Source organism: Jatropha curcas, chromosome 3 (assembly GCF_041381405.1).
Source record: "Jatropha curcas cultivar XTBG-Jc1 chromosome 3, XTBG_Jcur_1.0, whole genome shotgun sequence".
In the NCBI taxonomy this organism is placed as follows: Eukaryota; Viridiplantae; Streptophyta; class Magnoliopsida; order Malpighiales; family Euphorbiaceae; genus Jatropha; species Jatropha curcas.
The window spans coordinates 30,558,379-30,582,833 of record NC_143153.1 but is presented as its reverse complement, the minus strand read 5'-3'; the positions used below and the strand labels follow the sequence as shown (position 1 = coordinate 30,582,833).

The window sequence follows — 24,455 nt, the reverse complement described above, 5'->3', positions numbered from 1 at the left end:
AGCTTACACTTACAATTAGTATGGAGAATATTCATATTTTTAAATCTAAAGGGACCTTCTTTGTTAGTCTTTCCTATATGTGGTCAATCTAGTCGGTTGAGCCCGTTTTAGGAGAAAATTGTTTTTTTTTTTTTTTTTTTTTTTTGGCTTCTCATGACATTTTCAAAATGGCTACCATGTAATTCAATAATTTTGTTAGGTGAGATGGAGCCCTTTCTCCATTAAATTAACTTCAACTAGATTAGATTCAACTTAACCAATTATAATCCATTTTCACTTCATAATTCACTTTTATATGCATTTTTTTTTTCTTTTACAAATTTCAAGTAATTTAAATTTGACTCAGAGAGTCATGCTTTTAAATTTGAAATAATAAGATTTTATTTTATTAAGGCAAGTAATTTAATTCAATTTTTAAATTATATATATGGTCAGAAAAAATAATTTAATCTTTTTTAGCTATTTTAGAGTTTTTACGAGTCATTCAATTAAAAAACAGAATTTTAATCCATGGTTAATATTTTTAATATGTTTTTCTTTTTCATAATAACGTCCTAACTTCCTAAGTAACTTCAAATGAATGAAATACAACTACTTGTCATTTTCTGTTATGGGAAAAAAAAAGTAAAAAATATGTATTGATGTGGATATAAAAAATAAATTAATCATTATTTTTTAATTTTATGTTTTTGGAAGAAGGAGAATGGTCCAAGGAATTAGGTGTTGATGATTACGTATTTGCATTTCCAAAAAGATAAGGTAAAGTTTGTAAAACATTGTCTCAGTCCCACCGGTTACCGGTTGGTGAGATCTAGTGATTTTATCATGTTTTGGATAGAAGAATTATACATTTCTCTACAACTATTCCCATCTATAAATAGGGCAAAATATATATATCAGAATGCATAACAGAGAATAACGAGATTCTGAGCAAAGTATAACAATCAACATATTTAGTAGTAATGGCTCCAGGTCATCAACAAGAGCAGCAAAACCACCAAGAAGGTGGCCACGCAAATCTTGCACAGAGTCTTGCTATTTACAAGGCAAGAAAATAGTTATACTTTTTTCTTTAAGTTTAAGCAAGAACTGATGGTTGTATTTATTTAATTTTAGTGTTGTTGTTTTATCTCCTGCAGGATATTCTTGAAACTAAGGAGCCTGAACCAGCAGAGGAACAGCAAAACCTAGTTGGTAGACACCAGGAAATTGGCCACAAGAGTCTCCTGCAGAGTGATGCTCTTTACCAGGCAAGCATTTCGTATTTAATTATTCTTTTATTTACTTATTAAATTGAAATTTATTCATTTATTTATCTTTGTATTTGCAGTATATACTTGAAACTAGTGTATATCCTAGGGAGCCTGAGCCATTGAAAGAGCTTCGCGAGCTGACAGCAAATCATCCATGGTAAAAAGAATAAAAGAAAAAGAAAATTCAATTCATATATATAATAACTTATACTGTTTCTGATTTATTAATTCATAATATATAAAACAGGAACATTATGACCACTTCAGCTGATGAAGGGCAATTCCTGAGTATGCTAATTAAGCTCATCAATGCTAAAAACACAATGGAAATTGGTGTTTATACTGGTTACTCTCTTCTTGCCACTGCTCTTGCTCTTCCTCATGATGGAAAGGTAAAGTTCTATCAGACAATCTTTTTGTTCAGAATTGCTTAAAAAGAATAATTATTAAGTTCTTGTCAAATGCTGCAGATATTGGCTATGGATATCAATCGTGAAAACTATGAACTGGGTCTTCCTGTCATTGAAAAAGCTGGTCTTGCGCATAAAATTGACTTCAGAGAAGGCCCTGCTCTTCCTGTTCTTGATCAATTAGTTCAAGATGTAAGTAAAAGAAAATATAGCTTTTTTAGTAGTTAACATTTATCTGCTACCAGAAATAAACAGATAAACCAAAGAAGCCCTGAGATTCAATTGTATTATAACCGGAAATTTTTACAATTTACAGGAAAAAAACCATGGCTCGTTCGATTTTATCTTTGTGGATGCTGATAAGGACAATTACATTAACTATCACAAGAGGACCATTGAGCTTGTGAAGGTTGGAGGAATTATTGGCTACGACAACACTCTATGGAATGGGTCTGTGGCTGCACCACCTGATGCACCCCTAAGGAAATATGTTAGGTTTTATAGGGATTATGTCTTGGAGTTCAACAAGGCCATGGCTGCTGATCCAAGGATCGAGATTTGCCAACTCCCTGTTGGTGATGGGATTACTTTGTGCCGCCGCATTAGCTGATCATTTTAAAATGGCATATGTATAATCCATGTTTGGTTGTGCTTATAATATCCAATAATCAAATTCCAATACGAGTTTAAAGATAGCAAATGTCTGTTTTTTAATATTATCGTGTTAAAGATAGTCAATCCTCCAAACAAAAATAATTTAAAGTAAAGTTTTATATTTATAAAAGGAAAAATAGGTTTTACTAAATTATTTAAGTAGTCCTATTATTTGGTTAAATATCCAACGCATCTTAGACATTTTGCTCCGTTAACCTAAATAGTCATTCTGTAAATTTTTTTTTTTTGTGTTTTTGCCGTCAAATCACAAGAAAAGGCAACAGAGTGTTGAGAGGGATCTTTTAAAATGACAAATTTGCCCTTAATTTCAAAAGGGCTTGTCAAGAACAATTCACGGTAAACACAAAACCTCTTTGAACCTATTAAATTGATAATAACCGCGAATGATAGAGTTTCAAGAAACCAAATTTCTATCCGGCATTTGATCGAACGTCTTGTATGCCAACTACAATTCACGCTTGGATATAGTCAATCTATAAGTGGTTCTTGCGCTTACATGACATCTCTCTCAGAGACCCAAAAACAATCCCTTAACGGTCTCCTCGTCTCAAAGTATGCCTCCACTGCCGAAACCCAAACGCTCTCAGGAATTCCCTTACACAATCATGCCCTTCAGCTCCTTTTTCGCCTCTTCAAATCTCCCCAATCCCAACCATGCCTTCATCGCCAAAACAGGGAGACTAGCGTGTTGTTCACCACCATCACTACCTTCTCTCAATACCCTAACGCATTTAATCACACTCATACTCTCTTTTTGCAAGTGTATCGCCGAGATGAATCGAACATCTTGGTCTCGAGATTAAAGTTTAACTATTGGGGTTTTCTCATTATATCACTGTGCATCAGTGTGAGTCTATATTCAAGGATGCAGAGACAAGGCTCCTGATGCACATCACAGGTTTACTTCCCTGGCTCTATTTGCATCTCAACAAGGACACAATTGAGATCCTCCTTGCTTGTGTTTCATCACTACTATGCAGCGAATGGTTCCAAAGCACTCAGCTTTAGCTTTTGGGCACTTGTTGTGATGTTGCTCATGCTCAACGAATGCCCTTTGATGACGATGATGATGATGATGATGATGATAATAATAATAAGGTATTAAAGTGTTTTTACTGTGGTTTAACGGCAAAAGTATAAAAAACTGGAGGAAGGAATATTTAGGATGCGGGAGCAAATCGTCAAGAATGTGTTGGATATTTAATCAAACAATAGGACTATTTAAATAATTTAGTAAAACCTCAAGAATAAAATAATAATTTTGCCTTTATAAAAAAACGAACTTTTCAAGCGATATGATTGTTCTTACAAGAGCGAGAATAAAAAATCTTGTAATTTCCTTCTAGAAAATTGAATAAAAAATACAAGTTACGAGATAACTCAATGTCAGTCAGAGAAAAAACGCACCGTTTCTAACCAAAATAGGAAAAAAAAAAAAAAAAAAAAAAATCCAAGAATAGTCAAACGCACCATCGCTTGATTGTTCTCTAGCAGAAACTTGTGGAGTTGAGTAAGTGGTTGGGCTATGTTGGGCTAAGCTTAGAAGGGCCGAGTTTTTAATTAACTTTTTCTGGGCCGTTTGAGCCTGAAAAGGCTGAAAAAGTAAAAAGAAGAAAATGGTTGTGTTTGTCTCTTGTTTGGTAAAAGAGAAAAAGGGAAAGAAAATGAAAAAGAAATTTTTTTTTTTTTTTTTATTGATTACTATAGTGTCTTTCGTTTTTCCAATGGAAAATAATAACTATAAAGACAAATTAAATACGTAAAACCATTAATTTTTCCTCCAAATTACTTCTTGTTTCCCTTTCTATTCATAAATATGTCTTACAAATCAGTATTATGTCATATCAATTAAAACTATTTCCATGTTCTTACTTTGTAATTTTTTTTATAAAATATGTATTATATTTTTGAAATTAAAGCAGAAATAAAAATTTTGAATTTGAATTAATAAAAAATTAATAAGAAATTACTTGCTTATACTTATATAATAGTTATATTTTCTAAATTCAAAGGGGATAATATGTTTTTGCTGACAGCAGCTCTCTTTGCTACTAGGTGAATGTTGACCGTCGAGTCCTCTATAGCATTCTTTTTCTAATTTCTTTCGTAAAATGTTTTGTTTTTTCTTTGGGTTGTTGTGACATTTTGAGAATGGGTACGTGTATAGAAGAATATTAAGATGATCAACTTTAAATTAAATAAATTTAGTGGGTTGAGTGTGCATAGTGTTTCTTGCAGTATTAATCCGTCAATTTATGTAATTCCAGATAGAGACGAATGGTTCAGTAAGTCAGGAGTTGATGATTACAAATTTGCATTACAAAAAAGATAAATGAAGTTAGTCAAACAGTGTGCTAGATGAATTTTACTTTATTTTATTTTATTTTAATTTAGGTAGATGAATTATATCTTCTCTACCAACCACTCTCGGCCTATAAATAGAGCAAATTAAAAATCCATCAATATCCATAACAGAGAAGACGAAGATCATTATAAAGCCAAGTAAGGTTTAGGCATTTAACTAGCACATTTAGCAGCAATGGCTTCAGTTCATCAACAAGAAGAGCAAAACCTCCAAGAAGGTGGCCACGAAAATCTTGCTCAGAGTCTTGCTATTTACAAGGCAAGATACCTTTTTCTTTAAATTTTAAGTTGGAACTAATGATAGTATTTATTTAGAATTATCATTTTTTTTATTTTAAATTTGGAGTTCTACAACCTAGTTCTTGTTTATTATCTCCTGCAGGATATTTTTGAAAATAATGAGCCTGAACCAGACCAGGATGTTGGCCACAGAAGTCTCTTGCAGAGTGATGATCTTTACCAGGCAAGCTTTCATATTTTATTCTTTTACTTTCTAATCACTGTAAAATTATTTTCTTGTATTTATTTTTGTATTTGCAGTATATACTCGACACTAGTGTATATCCTAAGGAGCCTGCGCCATTAAAAGAGCTTCGCGAACTAACAGCTAATCATCCATGGTAAAAAAGAAAATTCAATCCATAATAATTTATAATATTAGCGATTTATTTATTTATATTAATTTTTAATAATAATAATAATAATAAAACAGGAGCATTATGACCACTTCAGCTGATGGAGGGCAATTCTTGAGTATTCTACTTAAGATCATGAATGCTAAAAACACAATGGAGATTGGTGTTTATACTGGTTATTCTCTTCTTGCCACTGCTCTTGCTCTTCCTTATGATGGAAAGGTAAGTTTCTGTGAGACAATCTTTTTGCCCAGAAATGCCACAAAGAAAATAATTAATCTGCCTTTAAATTGCAGATTTTGGCTATGGACATCAATCGTGAAAACTATGAATTGGGTCTCCCTGTTATTGAAAAAGCTGGCGTCGCACATAAAATCGACTTCAGAGAAGGCCCTGCTCTTCCAGTTCTTGATCAACTAGTTCAAGACGTAAGTGAAAACTGAAAACTGAAAACTGAAAACTCAAAAGTATAACGTTTTAGCATTTTGTTTTTCCTGGAGAAATTGTGACGGAAAATATTTTACACTACAGGAGAAAAATCATGGGAAGTTTGATTTTATCTTTGTGGATGCTGATAAGGACAATTACCTTAATTATCACAAGAGGAATATTGAGCTTGTGAAGGTTGGAGCAATTATTGGCTACGACAACACCCTATGGCGTGGATCTGTGGCTGCTCTACCTGATGCGCCACTAAGGAAACATATTCGGTACTATAGGGATTATGTATTGGAGTTCAACAAGGTCATAGCTGCTGATCAGAGGATTGAGATTTGCCAACTCCCTATTGGTGACGGGATTACTCTGTGCCGCCGCATTAGCTGATCATTTAAATAATCAAATTCCAAGACTTTTTTTTTTTCCTTGTATAATAACATAATGTATTAAAAAATAAGCTTACGTTGCCAAGTGAAATGGGTGTTGGTTATTGTTTTCTGGCAGAAACTAGACGTGTTAAAGAAGTGGCTGGGCTATGTTGGGCTAGGCCTAGGAGGGCCTAATTTTCAATTGACTTTTCCTAGGCCATTTGAGCCCAAAAAGACTAAACTAACTACCTAATCTTAAGCTTTCTAGGGCTTGCAAAGTTAGGAATTCAACCAACCAACTAACTAACTAACTAGCTAATGAATTACCACTATCCCTAGAGAATGGATTGTCCAGTCATAGTAGAGACAATAACAAGGAACTTTTCTCTATCTTTAGACAATCCTTCTACCAGGTGGGTTTTTGTGATTTGGATAAGGCCCGCTTGTCCTTATACATTGCATAAAGGGATCAATTAGGCCCAACAAGCCCATCTCTATTTTGTTTTTAAGAGAAATTAAATTTTATTAACAAAATACTAGGAAAAACCTGAGCTTAGAATATATTTTCATAACCTTCATGCAACAACCAAAGAGCTTTATAACATGAGTGCAATGCTTATATAACACTATTAAAGGTGGTGTTTGGAAAAAAAAAAAAAAAAAAAAAAAAAACAGAAATAGCACATGACACCAAAAGTAAACCATAATGGCTTAGCTAAGCTGGTAGAAATATCTTATTTGACAACTAATTAACTCATTGATCACGTAAAGTATATGACCTTTTTGCTTTCTTTTTTTTGTTTTGACTAATAACCAAATCAAGAAATTAAAAAATAAAAATAAAAAAAAGCCACAAAGGACGCATCTAGATTCTGCATTTTTTACTTCAAAATAAATTGATGAAATAAAAAATATATAATTATAATAAAAACTAATTATTAGATGTTGCATCATACTGTTTTTTTATGATATTTGATAAATAAATTTAATAACTTATTTTTAATTATTTATTTGTTTTATCTATTTCTTAAAAAAAGCATTGAGTAACACCATTTTATTACAAAATAATTTTGTTATATTTATTTTCTGATTATTTTAATAGAATAATATTCGCAAACAAATGAAATTATGACAGGAAAATGACCACATCCTTTCTTGCTTTTTCTCTCTATATAATTATTTAATTAATTATGACTTGGCCCGCCCTCTGCCGATCATATCATAGTCATAATTCATAAAAAAGATTCTGGAGATTCTTTCATTTCTTTCTGTTTCCTCTCCAGATACCGTAAAAAAACAAAACAATGGATGAAAGAGCAGAGATTGATCGATTACCAATTGACCTGTTAGCTCATATATTTGTTCTTATAAATTCTTTCACTGATTTAGCCCAGTAAGTATTAGTGCTTTCATGATTTCGTCGCCAACTTCTTCTTCTTCTTCTTGTTTTATTTTCTTGATGAATTTCAATTTGAAAAGAAAAAAATATCAAGTTTTGATTGGTTGGTAATTTTTGATTTTGTGTGTATGAATGGATATTAGGGCCAGCAGTGTGTGCAGGGTATGGAAAGAAGGGGTGAAGCTGTCTCTGGCAAGGAGAAATTCTTTGAGCTTTGCAGGGTTGAAAATGGATGATAATTCCACTGCCCGTCTTGTACGCTATGCTTACAGCCTTAAAGAACTTGATATGTATGTTCTGTTTGTACTCTCTCCCTTTCTATTTGTGTATTTCAGTTATAAATCGGTTATTTAGATAGTAATCTGTCGGGGTTAATGAATTTTTGGTTGATGGTAATGCGTGCGAGAAAGGATATTATTTGTCGGTAATTTGAAATTTCAAGTTTCTGTTTATATTTTTCCTGGTTTTTCATTTCTATCCATGTATATTCACTTTAATTATGATTCTAAAGTTGTTTGATTTAACCGAATGCATGGTTGCTAAAAGTGTTTTTCCATGTTTACTCTTAATCTTTCTTATCCTCAAAACTGCTTGGATTTTGAGAATCACTTAAATGCCAAATGCTCGAAGGATTCAAGCATAAGCATTGATGTTATGAACACGATTTTGTAGAAATGGCAAATGGGTATTAATTTTAGAAATTCTTGATCCTGAGAAGGTTCATAGGTACACCAGAGCCTTTCTAGCTTGCAGAAGTTCTGATCTTTTTAATTTTGATATAATTAGCCATTGATGCGATTTGAATTTTCTATTTCTTTTTCCAGTTCAAGGAGCCGTTGGGGTTGCCAGATAACTGACAATGGACTGTGTGAAATATCTTTGGCAAAATGCATTGGCAATCTAACATCAATATCTTTATGGGGGATGACCTTAATCACAGACAATGGTGTTGTTCAATTGGTACGAGATAATCTCTAACCCTCAGTACAATAACAACTCAACTTTAGCATCACCGCTATTTTGACATAACCTCTTTAGCTACACAGTTTCTCTCTATCTTTACTACTTATTGATGTTTTGGTTATGTATAATTTTCCAGTATCCATTCACTTTAGAATTGCTCTATTAAGGAAGATATGACTAACTTAACTGCCTTCTTCTATGTCTTTCATTTCTCTTCACTTTTCAACAGATATCAAGAGCTAATTCCTTGCAACACCTGAACGTTGGCGGGACATTTATTACCGATGAGTCTTTATTTGCTGTTGCAAATAGTTGTCCAAATTTAAAGGTGAGATATATGGGAATATTGAACCATTAGGAAGAACTTGATTTTATACTGACCTTATTGTTTCTTCATTTTTGCTTAGACGGTATCATTATTGACTGCTAAGATGATTCCTTCTGTTTTCTTTAATAAATGGTTATTATACATCTCTGCTTTCTTTTTCAGACCATTGGCCTATGGAGCTGTCGTCATGTAACAGAGATTGGGCTTCTTAATCTTGTCGGTAAATGTCGAAAACTGGAATCGATTAATGCATGGGGAACCAGAGTACCTGCAGACTGCTTTATTTGTTTGCTTACTATCAGTCCAGCCCTTCAAATAAAGCATGGAGGATTTCTGGAAAATATTGGAAGTGCATCTATGTTGCCTGTTGCATGAGCTGCTCATATCTCTGACTTTTTTTTTTTCCATTTTTTGTCGTCTATGAAGTTGCTTTTCTTTGTACAGATTGTTTCTGCTCTGTATCTGTTATCATTTTAAGTTAAGGAATCCAGTAAATTTAGTAAGTTAAGCTGTGTAATTCAAATTGCAGCCAAGTACAGCAGCGTTATAGTGATAATCGTGTCTGCAAATGATTCTGCATTTGCCCTGTATAGAAGACTGATTTTTTATTTTGTACAGTCAAATGTTTACATGTTTCAGGTTTTCTAATTCAAAATACTATGTAATTCCAGTTGATTCGGTCGGTCAACAAAATATACACAACATTTTATTATGATTCCAATTTTCCAATTCCTACTGTCAGCAGAAATTATTCATTTTCAATCTTTTTTTATCCGACTGGTCTGGAGCATAATTTGAAACCCCCTATGATCGAGTACCTGTGTTTTTCAGTTTCACTCCCAAGACATCACATAAACTCTTATATTTAAAAGACAACTCAGGTAAAAATCAATTCCAGCAGCCTATATATATGTTTCAGAATATTTGCAAGATTAACTAAAGGCCAGAGTATGTGTGTGGGAGAGCAAATCTGAAGCAGTAGAATATTGAAATACAAGTATTAGCATAAACATAAGGAATAACGCTGGAAGCGGTTAAATATATGCTCAACAGATTCTACTCGAGATGCATATGGACCTGAAAACAGAGAGAAATAATCTGTAACAGGAAGAAAAGATAGAAAAATTGTTGCGATAATATGGGATGTGTGAGTTTTTGACGCATGAATTCAGTATTAAAAAATGAAAATACATTCAAGTTACCAAGAGGAAATTAGTTCTTATAGTATCAGAATTGAAGCTTATAGGATTTCCTACTTCCAACCAACATGTTCCTCAATAGGTTTCCCCTCACTTCGTGATATATAATGATTTTAAAGAGGATAGGAATGGTATTAAAATGCATTTATTGTAGCAAACTGGAAATATGTTACAGATGCCATTTCTGACAATTAGGATGATTACGGACATTATCATCAGCTAAAGCAGGAATATAACAAAGTTAATTCACTCTAGTTGAATTTACTTTAGGAGAGTTCCTTGGATAATGCATTTTTGCTTATGCAAGCAAAACACTTTTTTGGATCTTCCTAGAATTATTAGAAGTACATTTGCTAACATTGGAGAGATGTTATATCCTAATCAAGATGCAAAACACAAGAAACAGCAAGAAAGCTTACTACTGCAGAGAACTAAGTGGTGAAAATTCAATTTTAAGGATGCAGCGCAGCCAATAATTTAACAATGTACACTGCATACCTGAATCACTTCTTGACATATTCTAGGCATCTCTTGGCCGCTATCTACCTCAGATTCCTTGCTCGTCCTCATTTTTGCTTCCAAATAAGAATCTCAAAAGTTCTTTGTTTAAAATCACACTTCATACCTCTGATAAGTATTTCTTTACCTCCTCTATAAGGCAGGAACGTGTTATACCAATCCTGACCGGAGAATACAAACAGACACTATAAGCCTCTACTAAACAGTAGCTCACTGACTGTCTAACTGAAGGAGTAGCTACTTAACCACCTAACCTGGAAGTCATCCATTGCATTCATAATATAAATGCCATCAATAGAAGAGAAAACAAATAGAAAATCAAACAATTTGGAGAAATGGCTGATGAAGCAGATCTTGAAAACTGAACAGATCCCGAAAAGCTTCCTGCAGTAGTAGTTGTCACAGGACTTGTACTAGGTACTGCAACATTCTTGCAAGATCCAAAAGGCGCTCCAGGCTGCATGATTCAACAGAAAATTTATGTAGCTACAAGTTAGAAGCTTGCCACATATGGGACCCAATGAAACTAAGGCGATTTTTGAGGAGCTATCTACAAAACGAGACATCTATGTCTTATTTAGACAACTAGTTTGGACAGTAAAAGATCAAAATCATTGATTTTTCAGACTCCACAAAGCAATTAAACAAGAATGTGAAAATGAAATGATAACATACCTGGCAGGCAGTCACGGTACTACAACCACACAATGTCTGGCCGTTCATTCTATCCAAAGCATCAAAAACACCACCACCATCACTTCTCTGCATCATTTTTTTCCGTTAGAGCACTTGATCACAATATGTTTAAGTGCAGTGCTTTGTCCAAGTACAAAATTAATACCATGTAAAAGTTGACTGCCAAAAAATTGGGCATTACATTCCCTGCTGCCTTATAGCAGGTACCAACCATCTGAGCAAGTGGAATTGAATGTTCTTTGCAAGCTTCACTCTCAACTGGATATGTTGGAAAATAATTTTCTAGTATAAGAGATGCACTTCTGGAATTAAGTGGCTTTGACTCTTTTCTGTTTGGGCATGAGCCTGGTTTTACCCCAGGATCCCCAGCTGAAACCCAATATATAGTCATCAGTGTTATCGGACAACAAGCCAATAATCAAGGTCACAAAACCAGCAAGTAGTTATAAATATGGCACTCACGCTCATTTTCCAACATATACTTCCATTGATAAGCAATGCCTTCCTCTGCTTCCTTAGATGCAACAGAAGTGAAAACCAGAAGCCTGTGATTCTCTTGTACCATCTGAGTCACAGTGGGCCAGTCCTCACCCTTCTTGGGCATCTTGGAGACAGGAAACCAATATTTATCTAAACCGGCGCTTGTGAATAGGTTTATTAATCCTTTTGGAGTATGCACGTAGTCCTCAATTATAATGGTCACAATCTCAGTTGGATTTTCGCTCAAGAATGCTTCTACTTCCCTCAAGGTATTAATTGCAGGTCCCTGAGAACAGCCCATTTGAACGAATCACTGACTAATTCACAAAACTACTAGCCAATCTCAATTAGCTAAAATGATAAAATGGGAAAGCACATTACAAATGCTGTGAAGTTGAAGCATTGCCCTCGAAACGAATGGCAGAGCCAGATATCGCCATCAAAATCATACATATCCAGCATCAGTCCCCTTACACCATTCTAGAAAACAACAGAAACGCATAAATTAACAGAATGCATCTATCGATTCGCGCAAAAAACAAACCAAAGGTGGGAAATGGTTTGCCAAATAGTCAAGAAACCAAGTGCATGAACACGAAATGTGCAGTTGAACATTACTCTAACTTGGACAAATAGATGCAAACGGCAATGGCATAATCCAGACTCTCAATTTCCTTTCTCAAATCCAGAACGAAACAAGGCCTCAATGAAAATTGAAAACCGACCCCAGGGTAAGGGGAGGGGAGAGACAAAAATGAGAAGAAAAATACATACCCTTAACTGATTAGTAACAGAATCTTCTTGATTATAAAATGTCAGTCTTTGAACACCCGGCAAAGAAGGTGCATCCACAATACTGAATGAGTTATGAGTCACTAACCACGTATACTTGTTAAAAGGCAACCCATCAATCTGCACATAACAACACAAAACATTTTACCAAATTTTAGCTGAAAAGAGTCAACATCGTGAACAAAAACGCAAACTTTAGAACAAAGAAGCTCACAATAGAGGTGGGTATGATAGCTTGGCCCCTCGTGCAGACAGGTTGATTCTTGCCCAAAGCAGGGCAGTTTCCACAAAAAAGCCCCGCCCCACAATTTGTAGCTGCTGTACATGAGTCCAGCACCTGAAATTCCTTGGCAATTCAGTTCCATCGCCAATAAAGAACAGCGAAATCATATGGATCAAAGATAATTACTGAGAGAAAGAAAAGGTAATACCTGTGCATGTGCTATGAAGAGAGAAGAGAGTAGCAGAAAGAGGTACAGGTATCCAATTGCAACAGGGGCTCTGCATAAGGTACGATGGTCCGCGAAGCACGCAAACATGGCCACCGCTTATGCAGAGCTCGAGAACTGAGGGTAGAGACAGAGAGAGAGAGAGATGAAAACTAGATACAGCAGGTACAAAGCGAAAGAGAGTTTTACTGTGCAATGAAGCTGACAATTTTTTTTTTCTCTTTTTTGTGGGGATTAAAGGCGGGCTTAATCACAGCACTTTAATTTTTCCTTTCTTCGAGGGAAGAATAGAGATAAGCACTTTTTCTCTATTTTTATACCACCATTTTATCTTTTTGAACTTTATTACTAAAAAACGACATCGTTTTCAGCTCAGTAAGTAAGAATAGCGTACTCTAAGCTTTTGGGTTTTCCTCACTTTGTCAGTGCCTGGCACGTGGTGGGGTAGGTTAGCCACTTACAGTGTTTTTCGGGTATTCATGCTTTTCTTGTCAAGGAGCGAATTAATAGGAAGTCGGGATAATCCACGAGGATTGTCTATTGTAATAAATAACCGATTGATAATTCTAAAACTCCAAATGGCAGGAGAAAGTTGGTGGTTAGTTGGGTTTTGCCTTTTCTCTCCTTAATAAATGGCAAATGAAATTATGTGTGAGCGAATGGCCAAGTTTCTTTAGACGATAGGGAAGTTGGTAGGTTTGCATAGGTTAGAACTTTTAATGCTAACTGGCAGAGGCAGCTTGCTGTAGCTACCGACTTCATTAAATACTTCTTCTTTTGTTTGTTTGTTTTTTTTTTTTTTTTTCTAATACTATATACAAGAGATATGTTATTATTTGAACCGTACACTAAGCTTGAACAGACTTTCACAATTATAATTTCAAATACATCATTGTAAATTATATCAAAATCTATTAAAGTCAATCCTATTCATAAAGAACAGTAATTATAAATCAAATAGTGAGGGGTGGGAATTTAAACTAGAACTCAAAGTATCAACGTTTATCCTTTTCTATTAGGCATCATCTGCATTTGCTTTGGTATTAGGAAATGCATAGCATATTTCTATTAATTTTGATTAAGCAAAGTGAAAAGGAGAAGAATATACCAAAATGACAGGTTTCAAATATAGGGTTAAGATAAAACAAAGGACTTGAATTACAAAATATAGAATATCCCTTTCTCTCCTTAGTCAACACGCCCCCCAAATCTCTTGTCCATAAAGGAGTTGCTATCTTGAAGATTAGTTTTCATTCTAAAAAAAGAAAAAGGAACATTAGCTTCTAAAACTTTTTACCGTCCAATTGTTTATACCTACAAGCACTAGGACACCTAGGTTAATGCCTCTATCTGATTTTAACTACTTAGACAAATCGCAAATCTCTAATGCATGATAGACTCCACCTTCTAAAGAAGAAAGCTTTCTATAATCTGTCTCCATCGGTTAGATTTTCCTTTCTCCACTTGTTTTTTTATAGGTAAATAAACAAAAGAAAAGAGGAAGGTCTCTATTAATTGCAGTGTCCAAGCAACAAACAAGCGCTCCCTACAAGAATCCATTAGAAGAAATAAAAATACCATGGCACAGTTTAAAGCTAACAAAGATTATTGTTGAAGGGATTTGATGAGATTACAAAACATTTGTCCTTTACATGGATGGTTCAATGTTAGATGGTATTTGATTAGCTGAATTTGTAGTTTTCTTTTCCCGCTTTAGTGAATACAATTTGATGAAGAATAAACATATGATGGAGTGCTAAATCAAATAAGTTAAATGTGGAGATGGCAATAGCCTCTCAATAAGAAAATGAATGAGCTTGCATCTATCCTCTTCAGGTCAATGAGAATGATGCTGCTTCTCCGTGTTAAAGAATTACAAAAATTTTGAATTGAGGATGTTAATAAATGCTCAAACTAAGCAACCTTTTTAGCACGGCCACTTGTATGAGCCCCATCTTCCTTTTTCGATCCGCTTGCTTCAGGCTTCCTAGCCCAAGCAGGCGCCCTGTCTGGTTCATAACGATAATCATAGAAAAGTTCTTCTCCCGCACTAATCCGTTCTTTGGCAAATATGCCCACCCGATGATCCCCTGCAACCATTATGACCTGCCACACATTGGTTGGAAGAGATAAAAGTGACATAAGTATCTGAAATGTTTTGTTGCAAGAGTTTCTACCCATAAATCAGAAAATAAATGCAAAGTAGACATACAACACACCATGTGCAACAATCGGACATATACCTTTGCATAGCAATTTGGATCTGGTGAGTGGTTGGCAAACTTCAATTTGTCACCTTTTCGGTAAGCATCAAGGACAAACTGCACGATATAATATGGTAATCATAAGAGCATGTAAAAGATAAATTTCGAATCTTCCCCTAAAAATCCTATTATGGTTCATAAAGATCATGCCTGATCATTCAGATTGAAGAGAAAAGATGAATTTTCACGGTCATATATCTTCCCACGCTTATCTGCTTCCCTGTGTGAAATCAGCTCTCCAGTGTATTCACCTAGATATTCATGCTTACCAACACTATTCTGGAGAGTAACCAAGTATTATTCATCAGCGAGATGAAAGCCAAGCAAATAACAACATCATATCTAAATATTACCTTCAAGAAAGCTCCCCAACCAGACACATCGGATCTTCCAAGTAAAACCTGTACATAGAGCAGAATGAGGCTCAAGATGTTACTAGGGTAAGGAAAAAGTTTTCTCAGGAATGGTTCTTGAACAAACCCCCCCCCCCCCCCCCCCCCTTCTTCCAATCCATCTGGTAATATATGCATCTTTGTTTGATAGTATATGAAAGCAACTGGAAAGAGATAAAAGGAGGATATGTAGTTACCCTTTGCTGTTGTTTGAGAAGAAGCTTCATATTCCTACATTCATAATTGTCACCTCTTTGGTTAGGAACCCCAAGAGTACCATCACCGCAACTGCAATAAATCAATTAATGAGCCAAAAAGGTTAAAAGTGGCAGTGAGGAGGGTAGGCAAAAGAATATAGATGCACGGATAGATAGAAAGAAAAGTGTATCTAGACAATCAATTACGTAGAAAAATCAGAACTTTGATGGTCAAGGCATTATGTTTAATTATGCATGGGATGCAGAATTCTTTTTTATCCATGAATTAATCATATCTATAAGATCTAAAGGAGTAAAAAACTCGCCATTCGAAACCCTAAGATTCACGAAGAATAAATGAATGCATTACATGACACAATAGGCAAATATATGATACTTTTACCAATTATATTGCCAATTATGTTTTAAGCAGTTACTGTAGTGTAGAAAAGAATTATAAATGTTAAAAAAAATTATAATATTGCTCTCTTAGCCTCACGTGTAGTGAATCAGTAGTTGTAGCAGTATTTATAGGGTTATTGTGATAGTAGATGCAATAACCGAGATGCCATGAGATAGGGAGATAGAGGACAAAGTGGAGGTGCCTGGCTTGATATGGAATTGATGGTGCAAAATAAGGTCATCAAGAGTGGTGTACATGGTCATGGTAGCAGCAGCAAGCTAACTTCTTTTTGACAAGCAACTTCACAAAACTAGAACTTTCACCTATGGACCTAAACTAAAACTTTTGGACCCAGAGGGTAAAGCTGTCAAGTTCATGCATGATGGGATACTGTAAGGCCCTTGCAGCTTCTGGTTATTCTGCGAGGGCCTTACAAAAACCTAAATCCTAATGTGATCCCAATGTTAACAGATACAGTGCATTATTACTGACTAAAAAATTTTTATGATCTTCAGTAGCAAAAATATAACAAAAATCTGGCTTTTAGTTTTAAAATATAAGGACAAAACCCATTTTGGTAGGCAGGATGATACAATATAAACAAACAGAATGCATATCACATGACATATATTGCTAAGTGAATTGTTACCTTGGAAATAAAAGGCTGGGAAAAATAAAACTAGCATTCTGAAATAGTAACTAATAAACTTGGTATTATGAAGAAGATTCAAACACCTTCCTGATAGGGTGGATTCTTTTTCTTGAAGACAAGGCAAAAGGAGAAAAAAGAAACAAGATTGCCTACAAGTTTTGAATTACTATAAGGACAGTTACTAACTCACCTGACCCAACAATTCCGACAAACATCTGGATCACATTCTCTGTCTGCAGCAAAGCATGGACATTGACGACTTCGACATTGACTTTTAGCACAATGACAGCCCCTAAATCGGTTCTTGCAACTCTTTGGACATCTAGATGAACAAGTAAAAGTTAATTGTATTCTTACATCATCAGCAAATCAACCACCTGTGCGAGTGTGTATGCAAGTGAACAGGCAGTCCGACATCTAAATATATAGACCCCAAATTGTTCAATTTGCAAAAGAATGCAGCTCTATGAGAGAAATCGTAACAAATTTAAATATGAATGAAATTCCACATTTGGAAAAGAAACAAGGGATACAAAAAAAAAAAAAAAATCTCGATATCACATTCTGAATTTAAAACAAAGGCTCACCCACAGTACTTCTCACAGCATGTGCCATTCAACAGACAGGAACACTGCTTTCCACAAGCTGTTCTGCAACCACATGGGTTATATTGGCGGCATGGCTGATCTTTTCTTTCAGTAATTCGCTTCCTAATAGAATGATAAGCAGTAGATTTCCAAGAATACTTCAAGCGGCGAACTCTTCCTCTTCTGCGTAAAAATCTTGATCTTCTTCTTACTTCATTGTTACTCTGACATCCGGTTCAATAATGCCCCCACCACACCATGATTGAAAAAGAATATATGTAAATCTCACAAGAGAAAGAAGTCATAAACAAGACACAAGCAAGTCAATCCTAACCATTGATCCATTGAAGTCAAACTTGGAATATCCTTCACCAAGAGAATTTGCAGCATCACCTGCTTGGCAGGCCAGCCGATTGTCAGAGTAATTCATATATTGGAAGACCTCCCAACAAGTCTTTAAACCATTTAAAAGGTTCCTCGCAACTAAACAACTGTCAGGAAACCAAAGCTCACCATTAGATGATACAAAATGGAAAAATAATCTCTTGGGACTGATAAACTAAATTAAGATGATTTGCTTTTATAGCAATGAACTTGCGATTCAACTCTTTTATGAGGCAAATCAACATATAATGAAAGATGAAAATTCTAAAGATTTAACAATCAATTTTCAAAAGTTCAACAATTTTCAATACTTCATATGAGACATCACACTTTTGGAAGCCTATCTTACACCTAAAACATCAAAAACAAATTCAACAGAGAATACACAAAATATTCCCACTAACCTGTTCCGTCCGAAAATCTCTATACCTTTCTCAAATAGGCTTTTTTCAAAAGCTTTCCAAGATTTGCTATCACCCAGCTCTCTTTTACATACATTTTCATCTATGAACTCTTCTTTCCTCAAAGTGTCATCACTACTAGTTGCAGGTGGATCAGTAATCATCTCACTTGGAGGATCATCATGAACTTCACCTTGAACCAAGTTGTTACTATCCTGAGTTGTCTCCTTCCTCCTAGACCTTCCAGTTGTCACAGATTTAACATTCTTACAGGAAGAAGAACTAGCATCTTCATTTTCTTTACGCGAAGTAGACCGAAGCTTCATATCAGCAGGCAAAAGGCTTCCACTAGCAACAGAGTCAGTATCAGAGGCTACTGTTTTCTTCTGCCTTTTCCGCATGCAACTCAGAACACGTTCAGCCACTCGTTTGCTGTTCCTCTGACAAACCCCATATTTTCCACCAAGCTTAGTCTTGGAGGGTGAAATGGCATCCTGCTGAGGTCCAATCTCTGAATCACTGCTCTCTGAAACATTTTTTGCATTTGACGAAGCACTTTCACTTTGGCTGGACTTTACTTTCCTTCTGGCAGATTGAGCAGAAGACTTCTTCCTTGAAGTAACGTGTGCCACAATCCCATCAGTTGGACGGACAGAATTCTCTCCAATGTCACCATACTCAGAAGAATTTGCAATACCCACTCTTTCTGACTTCAAAACCTGACATTAGTAAGATGCAAAAAAATATAGTACATATAATTTTCCCCAATGCCTATGTATTTATAAAGAATAATATCAGATAACTAAAACCAAATACAGACCGATTTATAACAGTGTGGACCACATGGTACATTTTCCTCATCTAGATGGTTCCATGGATGTTGTTTCTCAGCCTAGCAGTATGTTGCATTAATAAAACAAGTAAGATTTACCACCATACATTCATGGAACACCTTGACAATTAGTCTTTCATGATTCACTTACAGGAAAGACAAGATCCTGTGAGCATCCATGCAATCTGCAATCAAAGACCTGCCAATATAAAATAGGAAGAACTCTATTTAATTACCAGAAGTTGGCAAAGAACAACATAAAACTTGGAGTACAAGAATGTTACAAGACATCGACGGCAAAATAGGTTGTCAAAAGAATCCAAAGCAGCTTCAAGATCCTTGTCAAGAAAAGAATTCACCGTTTGTGCATCAGTTTCTCCATTTTTTGGATCCTCCACAGCCGTCTCTGCTTTTGTAAGAACTTCATATCTTGCCTGTATAAGATGTTTGATGGTGTTTCATATCTGTGTAAAGCCAGCACAAAGAAAATGGGAAACAGCTGGACCAAAGCTTACACAGTGACCAGTTTTATCAGATATTAAAAATGGAAACAAGATTGGTAGAATAGACGTAATTAGAATATTCCTTCAGGTAGAGAAGGATAAATGAAAAGACATGACAAAATTAAAAGAAACATAGAGACTGACAATACCACATTCTTTTCACAAATGCATACCTCAACTTCAGAAGGGCTTCTAGAAAAACATTGTGCCAGTGATTCCATCACTGAATCAGATGAACCAACTTCTTTGACAGTATTTCTGGTACACAGGATCAATTATCAGTTTTAATTCACATGCAGAATTAAAGCATATAGTAATGTTGCTCACAAACACTGGGACAAAAATCAGGAATGAGAAGCAGAAGATATATAATTTGTATCAAATACATAAGGTTCTTGTGCTAATTTTCATCCACTCCCCACCACCCCCTCCCCCCAAGAGAAAAAAAAAAAGTACACCCAACACACATGCACAGAAAAAGATTCAGCTTATTTGCTTAAAACTTGGCACAAATATGGACACCCATGAATATTGATGCACCTCCCATTCGTTGACAACATTGCACCCTCATTTTGCTTCAGCTAAAACGTAGAGAAAACTACTGTCTTTAGAATAGAGGAAGCATTCAACAGATCAAATAAAATTCTTCTTTTTTTTTTCATTTGAGAAACTTGAACCACAGACCAAAACCAACTCTTTTGTCATCTGAATTAAAGGCTTCTTTGCCTTAGTTTATTAGGAAAAAGAAATCCAGTAACTACTAAATTTCTCAGTCAATAAAGAAACTTGAATCTAACAACAAGAAAAGGAATGCAAGAATGCTCATAGTAAACAAAATAGAGCCTTTATTGTAGATTCACTAATGTGCCTGTTTGTAGTCAAAATATAAAAGTTATTGTAATTCTAGAACTCTAAGGAATTAGGAGTAGGGAAAAAAAATGAATAATCCAGTTATAATAAGTGAGCTTGATCAGAAAATAAAAGGACAATAAATAGCATAACAGTCAACAATAGATATCACACTGTGATATAGAAACAGGAAAATGAAAATAAAAAGAAGAGGGACAGTGCAAAAAGGAAAGACAGTAGATCACATTAGATAACATTATTATACCAACCGAAGAATATAATCTTCAGAATCTACAAAATCTCTCTTTTCCTCCTCATCGTCAATTATTTCCTCCTCACTATCACTGCAAATAAGTGCTTCACCACCATTTTGATCATAATATATTCTCCTTCGACCAACCACTGATTGATCTTCTGTCATTCTTTGATTTCTGCACAAGGCATATCATAAATTGAAAAAATAAAATTAATGAAGACTTGTAGAAATAAGCAAGGTGAGGATAAAATCCACAAAATAGTATTTAAAGAAAAATAAAAAGAGATTTGAGTTGAGAGAACATGCAACTTAATATCTAGAGACTAGAAACTCGTTATCCACAATTGTTACTATCCAGCAAATATGTGCATGAGACTTCTCGTGTTACAGGATCTAAGAAGGCTCATTTTTATGCAACCTATCCATTGATTGTAGTAGGCTGTTTCCAGAGTTTGGCTGATAACTGGTGTTATGCCCCAGCAAAAGGTTCAAGTAGATTTGAACATTCATTTCAAAGACCATCTGAAGCAACAAATAGTGAATGCACCAAATCTAAAAGTTTATAACCTTTCGCACAAGCAAATGAAGATATTAAAATATAAAAAGAATAGTTAGCAATAAGCCTATAGATAGAAAAATAATTAATAACTTTGACACACCTGTCCAAAAAAATCCATGTAGTGTAAGGGGGTAGTCTCTTCACTTCTGGGAGCTTAATAGGGCGAACAGCACTCTTGACTGGAATACTGGATCCCAGAAGGACTGCTGTAGAAGCATGACCATCTTCTTGAGAAGTGTCCTTATCTCCATTACTCATGTCAATACCACTGTGCATACCAAGTGCATCTTTTTGCCTCTTTGTTAGTAAATCTATACTACCATCTGTTATGTTAATCCAGTTATTTCTTCTTTCATTTGACAATGTATAAAGATGGTTTGTGACGCCGAGCAACTTTTGCTCATTATCTTCCATTCGTTTCTGAAAATATCACAAATTCCAATTCATAAACAATGATAACTAAACCGAAAAGCCAACACACTAATTAAAAATACTATGATACCAAAAGAATGCACCTTTATTGAAACACACCGGTTAACTGCAAGTTGCTTCTTTAAAGAGTCAATAACTGATAAAATCTCTTTTATTGTTGGAGATGTTTCTTGTGGTTTTGTCATCTGTAAAAAATATCAAGAGTCCATCTTAATTACAATTCAGATTCCAGAATCATACACAATCACACAAAAATTTAAAAAAAAAAATCCCTAATGAAACAAAAATAAAGAGCGAGGTAGAGAATTGGATAAACCAATACCAAACAGAAAAAATCAAAGAACATAGAGGCTTTGAGCCAAGTGTACCACGCACAGCTCCTAAAAAGATAGATTATGACTTTCATTATCTATTAGCAGAATTTCCACGTCATTGAACGGCTTTTTTTACTTTTGGCAATATTTTCACAATTTTCAAGTTGAAGCTCCAGCACCGGAATAGAGTTAAAGTTCTCAAGAAAAAAAGAGTAACTCAAAAACACTGATACCTTAGCGACTCTGTACAATGCAGCTAGAGATCTCTACCTAAATTACCTTATATTCTAATGCAACGCAATTATCTGATTAAACACAGGTTTTCTATTGAGTTAAAAGCTACCGAGTCACCAAAACCCGGTCAACAGATAATAAAAAGAAACAACAAAAAATAAATAATTGCGAATTAGCGCCATCAAATGAATCTAATTCACATGCATTTAGATATAGTTAACAGAATGGATTTCAAAGGCGAGTACCGGAGAGTTCTTAGGAGGCTCCGATCTGCTAGCGGAAGCAGACGGCGAAGCCTTCGACGCCATTGTAGGAGACGAGGCAGGTTGGAACCCGAATCGACAATGGGGACCCGGATCAGGATCCGATTCATGCAGAAGCAATGCAATGCAAAGCAAAGCAAAGATAAAAATTACGGTTGAATAAAAGTACGAGGAGGAGGAATTGGCGGGTCGGCTTGAAACCCTAAAGTCACATACTATCTGAAAATTTCGAGAGGTTGCTTTCCAATTTTTAATTTAATAAAAAAAATTAAAATAAATTATCTTTAATGGTTGTTGGTTTTATTTTATATAATAAAATAAAATAAAAATTGGAAAAAAGGGGTTGTCTGTTGAGAGAGATAAAAATGGGGGGGAAAGCAAAAGGTCAGACTTTATTTTGAATTATCTACTGTGCGCTCTTCCTTGTTCGGGCTTTGGACAAATGAGTCGTATTCACATGCCATGTTTTGTGCTTCTCTTTTGTGTAACCTTTTCCAAACTTATTAGTAGTAGTATTATAGGTCAAACAAACAACAATCGACCTATTGGCAAATGTAGTGTGACCTAACTTTGAAAGGTTCAAAATTTGCAACTTGGAGATAGATAACAAATTCAAGACTATCTCTTCTTCTCATTACCAACTCATTTTTCACATTGTTGAATTCAATTCACTTGTTTAATCATCAACGCGTTTATAAAATGTTTTATTTTTTAAAAAAATAAGTTCAATTATAGTCGGTTTGGATTGAATTTATAATATTTGTATACGATCAGCCAATAATAATTAATACATATCATGTGTCAGATTGAGTGTAGTTAAATTCAAGTTAAGTTAAATACAATAGATTTATATATAAATCAAATTACATCAACAGAAAGCAAATTGTTTAAATCAAAAATCAATATTTCAAAAATAATATACTTGAATTTCAAATTTGAATCAGGCATAGAAAAATTTTGCAAAACTTCAAAAATAATCTCTCATTTCTAATATATATATATATATATATATATATATATATAACACTTAAAAAAGACAAACACGCTAATTTTAACATTTTAAACCCACGAGTAACCATAAAAATCATTTTTGAAAATTAATTTCTTTGTTCACATAAGCGTAAGATTAAACCTCACGAGAGATGGAGGATTTGCTTGATTTATATATATATATATATATATATATATATATATATATATAACACTTAAAAAAGACAAACACGCTAATTTTAACATTTTAAACCCACGAGTAACCATAAAAATCATTTTTGAAAATTAATTTCTTTGTTCACATAAGCCTAAGATTAAACCTCACGAGAGATGGAGGATTTGCTTGATTTATTAATTTTAGATATTTGAGTTTTGGTTTTAAATCTCCTAACATCATTGTGATTGAAGGGAAATAAAGAGAGTGAGGGGAGATGGTGAGGAGGGGTTGGAGAGAGAAAGAGGTTGAGAGGAGATAGGATGAGAGTATTGTAACGTCTCATTTTCTATTGAATCGAGTTGATGCTTAAAGTAGAGTCGGGTTGATCTAAAACCCGGTTCGATCCATTAGAGTCTAGAGTGGGCTAGAATGGGATGTGATTGAAATCAGGAAAAGAAGTGGACTTACTTGAAGGAAACAAAAAGATCAAAGTATAAGGATTAGGACTTGCTTGCACTAAAATATAAAGTTGAGGTATTGAGTTGTACCATTTTGACACTTGAGGTACCATTTGGTAATTTTCACATAAAAATCATTGATATTCTAGAGACTACCCGTGAGTTCCATTTCATTTTTCATTTCTTCATCCTTATCTTCATCTTCTTCCCCTACTTTCCTCTTCCACTTTCCTTTCTCCATCACTTTTAATGGTAGTGAAGATTTTAATGGGATTCAAGCATTAATTCAACTTCTATTCTATCCAAGAGAGGTGAGCTCAAGGTAGAAGGAAGCTAAAAAGAAGATTCCAAGCTTGTTAA

At 34.6% G+C, this 24,455-nt stretch overlaps 5 protein-coding genes across 8 annotated transcripts; 3 read left to right on the top strand and 2 right to left on the bottom strand.

Moving 5' to 3' along the window:
* Positions 1–870: 870 nt before the first annotated feature.
* On the top strand, positions 871–2,363 carry LOC105639727 (caffeoyl-CoA O-methyltransferase 1). Its single transcript, XM_037637763.2, has 6 exons — positions 871–1,046; positions 1,140–1,250; positions 1,331–1,410; positions 1,501–1,645; positions 1,724–1,855; positions 1,980–2,363. The coding sequence occupies exons 1-6, from the start codon at positions 963–965 to the stop codon at positions 2,271–2,273; spliced, it is 846 nt and encodes a 281-aa protein (XP_037493691.1). The 5' UTR covers positions 871–962; the 3' UTR covers positions 2,274–2,363.
* A 2,394-nt stretch (positions 2,364–4,757) lies between these two features.
* LOC105639981 (caffeoyl-CoA O-methyltransferase 1) lies at positions 4,758–6,288 on the top strand. The gene is made up of 6 exons (XM_012224187.4): positions 4,758–4,961; positions 5,085–5,165; positions 5,243–5,322; positions 5,415–5,559; positions 5,634–5,765; positions 5,869–6,288. The coding sequence occupies exons 1-6, from the start codon at positions 4,878–4,880 to the stop codon at positions 6,160–6,162; spliced, it is 816 nt and encodes a 271-aa protein (XP_012079577.1). The 5' UTR covers positions 4,758–4,877; the 3' UTR covers positions 6,163–6,288.
* Positions 6,289–7,337: 1,049 nt separating this feature from the next.
* LOC105639728 (F-box/RNI-like superfamily protein) lies at positions 7,338–9,488 on the top strand. The gene is made up of 5 exons (XM_012223867.4): positions 7,338–7,536; positions 7,686–7,832; positions 8,367–8,502; positions 8,735–8,833; positions 8,996–9,488. The coding sequence occupies exons 1-5, from the start codon at positions 7,448–7,450 to the stop codon at positions 9,206–9,208; spliced, it is 684 nt and encodes a 227-aa protein (XP_012079257.1). The 5' UTR covers positions 7,338–7,447; the 3' UTR covers positions 9,209–9,488.
* A 227-nt stretch (positions 9,489–9,715) lies between these two features.
* On the bottom strand, positions 9,716–13,257 carry LOC105639729 (PLC-like phosphodiesterases superfamily protein). Of its 3 annotated transcripts, XR_001047134.4 has the most exons (10): positions 12,951–13,257; positions 12,734–12,856; positions 12,502–12,639; positions 12,109–12,207; positions 11,710–12,013; positions 11,393–11,616; positions 11,227–11,313; positions 10,806–11,008; positions 10,531–10,712; positions 9,716–9,910 (listed from the first exon to the last, which is right to left on the bottom strand). XR_001047134.4 is itself a non-coding variant. In XM_012223868.4 (8 exons), exons 1-8 carry the CDS (start codon positions 13,056–13,058, stop codon positions 10,826–10,828), a joined length of 1,266 nt encoding a protein of 421 aa, XP_012079258.1. In that variant the 5' UTR covers positions 13,059–13,257; the 3' UTR covers positions 10,266–10,825. The 3 variants fall into 3 exon arrangements, 1 of the variants encoding a protein (XP_012079258.1); XR_002285083.3 differs by having other exon boundaries at positions 10,531–11,008; XM_012223868.4 differs by lacking the exon at positions 9,716–9,910 and having other exon boundaries at positions 10,266–11,008.
* Positions 13,258–14,556: 1,299 nt separating this feature from the next.
* On the bottom strand, positions 14,557–22,758 carry CLF (SET domain-containing protein). Of its 2 annotated transcripts, XM_012223869.4 has the most exons (17): positions 22,473–22,758; positions 21,763–21,864; positions 21,348–21,667; positions 20,702–20,863; positions 19,757–19,841; positions 19,365–19,514; positions 19,232–19,279; positions 19,069–19,140; positions 18,252–18,967; positions 17,798–17,954; positions 17,464–17,687; positions 17,067–17,198; positions 15,822–15,912; positions 15,586–15,633; positions 15,383–15,511; positions 15,212–15,289; positions 14,557–15,074 (listed from the first exon to the last, which is right to left on the bottom strand). In XM_012223869.4, the coding sequence occupies exons 1-17, from the start codon at positions 22,533–22,535 to the stop codon at positions 14,883–14,885; spliced, it is 2,769 nt and encodes a 922-aa protein (XP_012079259.1). In that variant the 5' UTR covers positions 22,536–22,758; the 3' UTR covers positions 14,557–14,882. The 2 variants fall into 2 exon arrangements, with proteins under 2 accessions (XP_012079259.1, XP_020537308.1); XM_020681649.3 differs by lacking the exon at positions 22,473–22,758 and having other exon boundaries at positions 21,779–21,860.
* Positions 22,759–24,455: the final 1,697 nt, after the last annotated feature.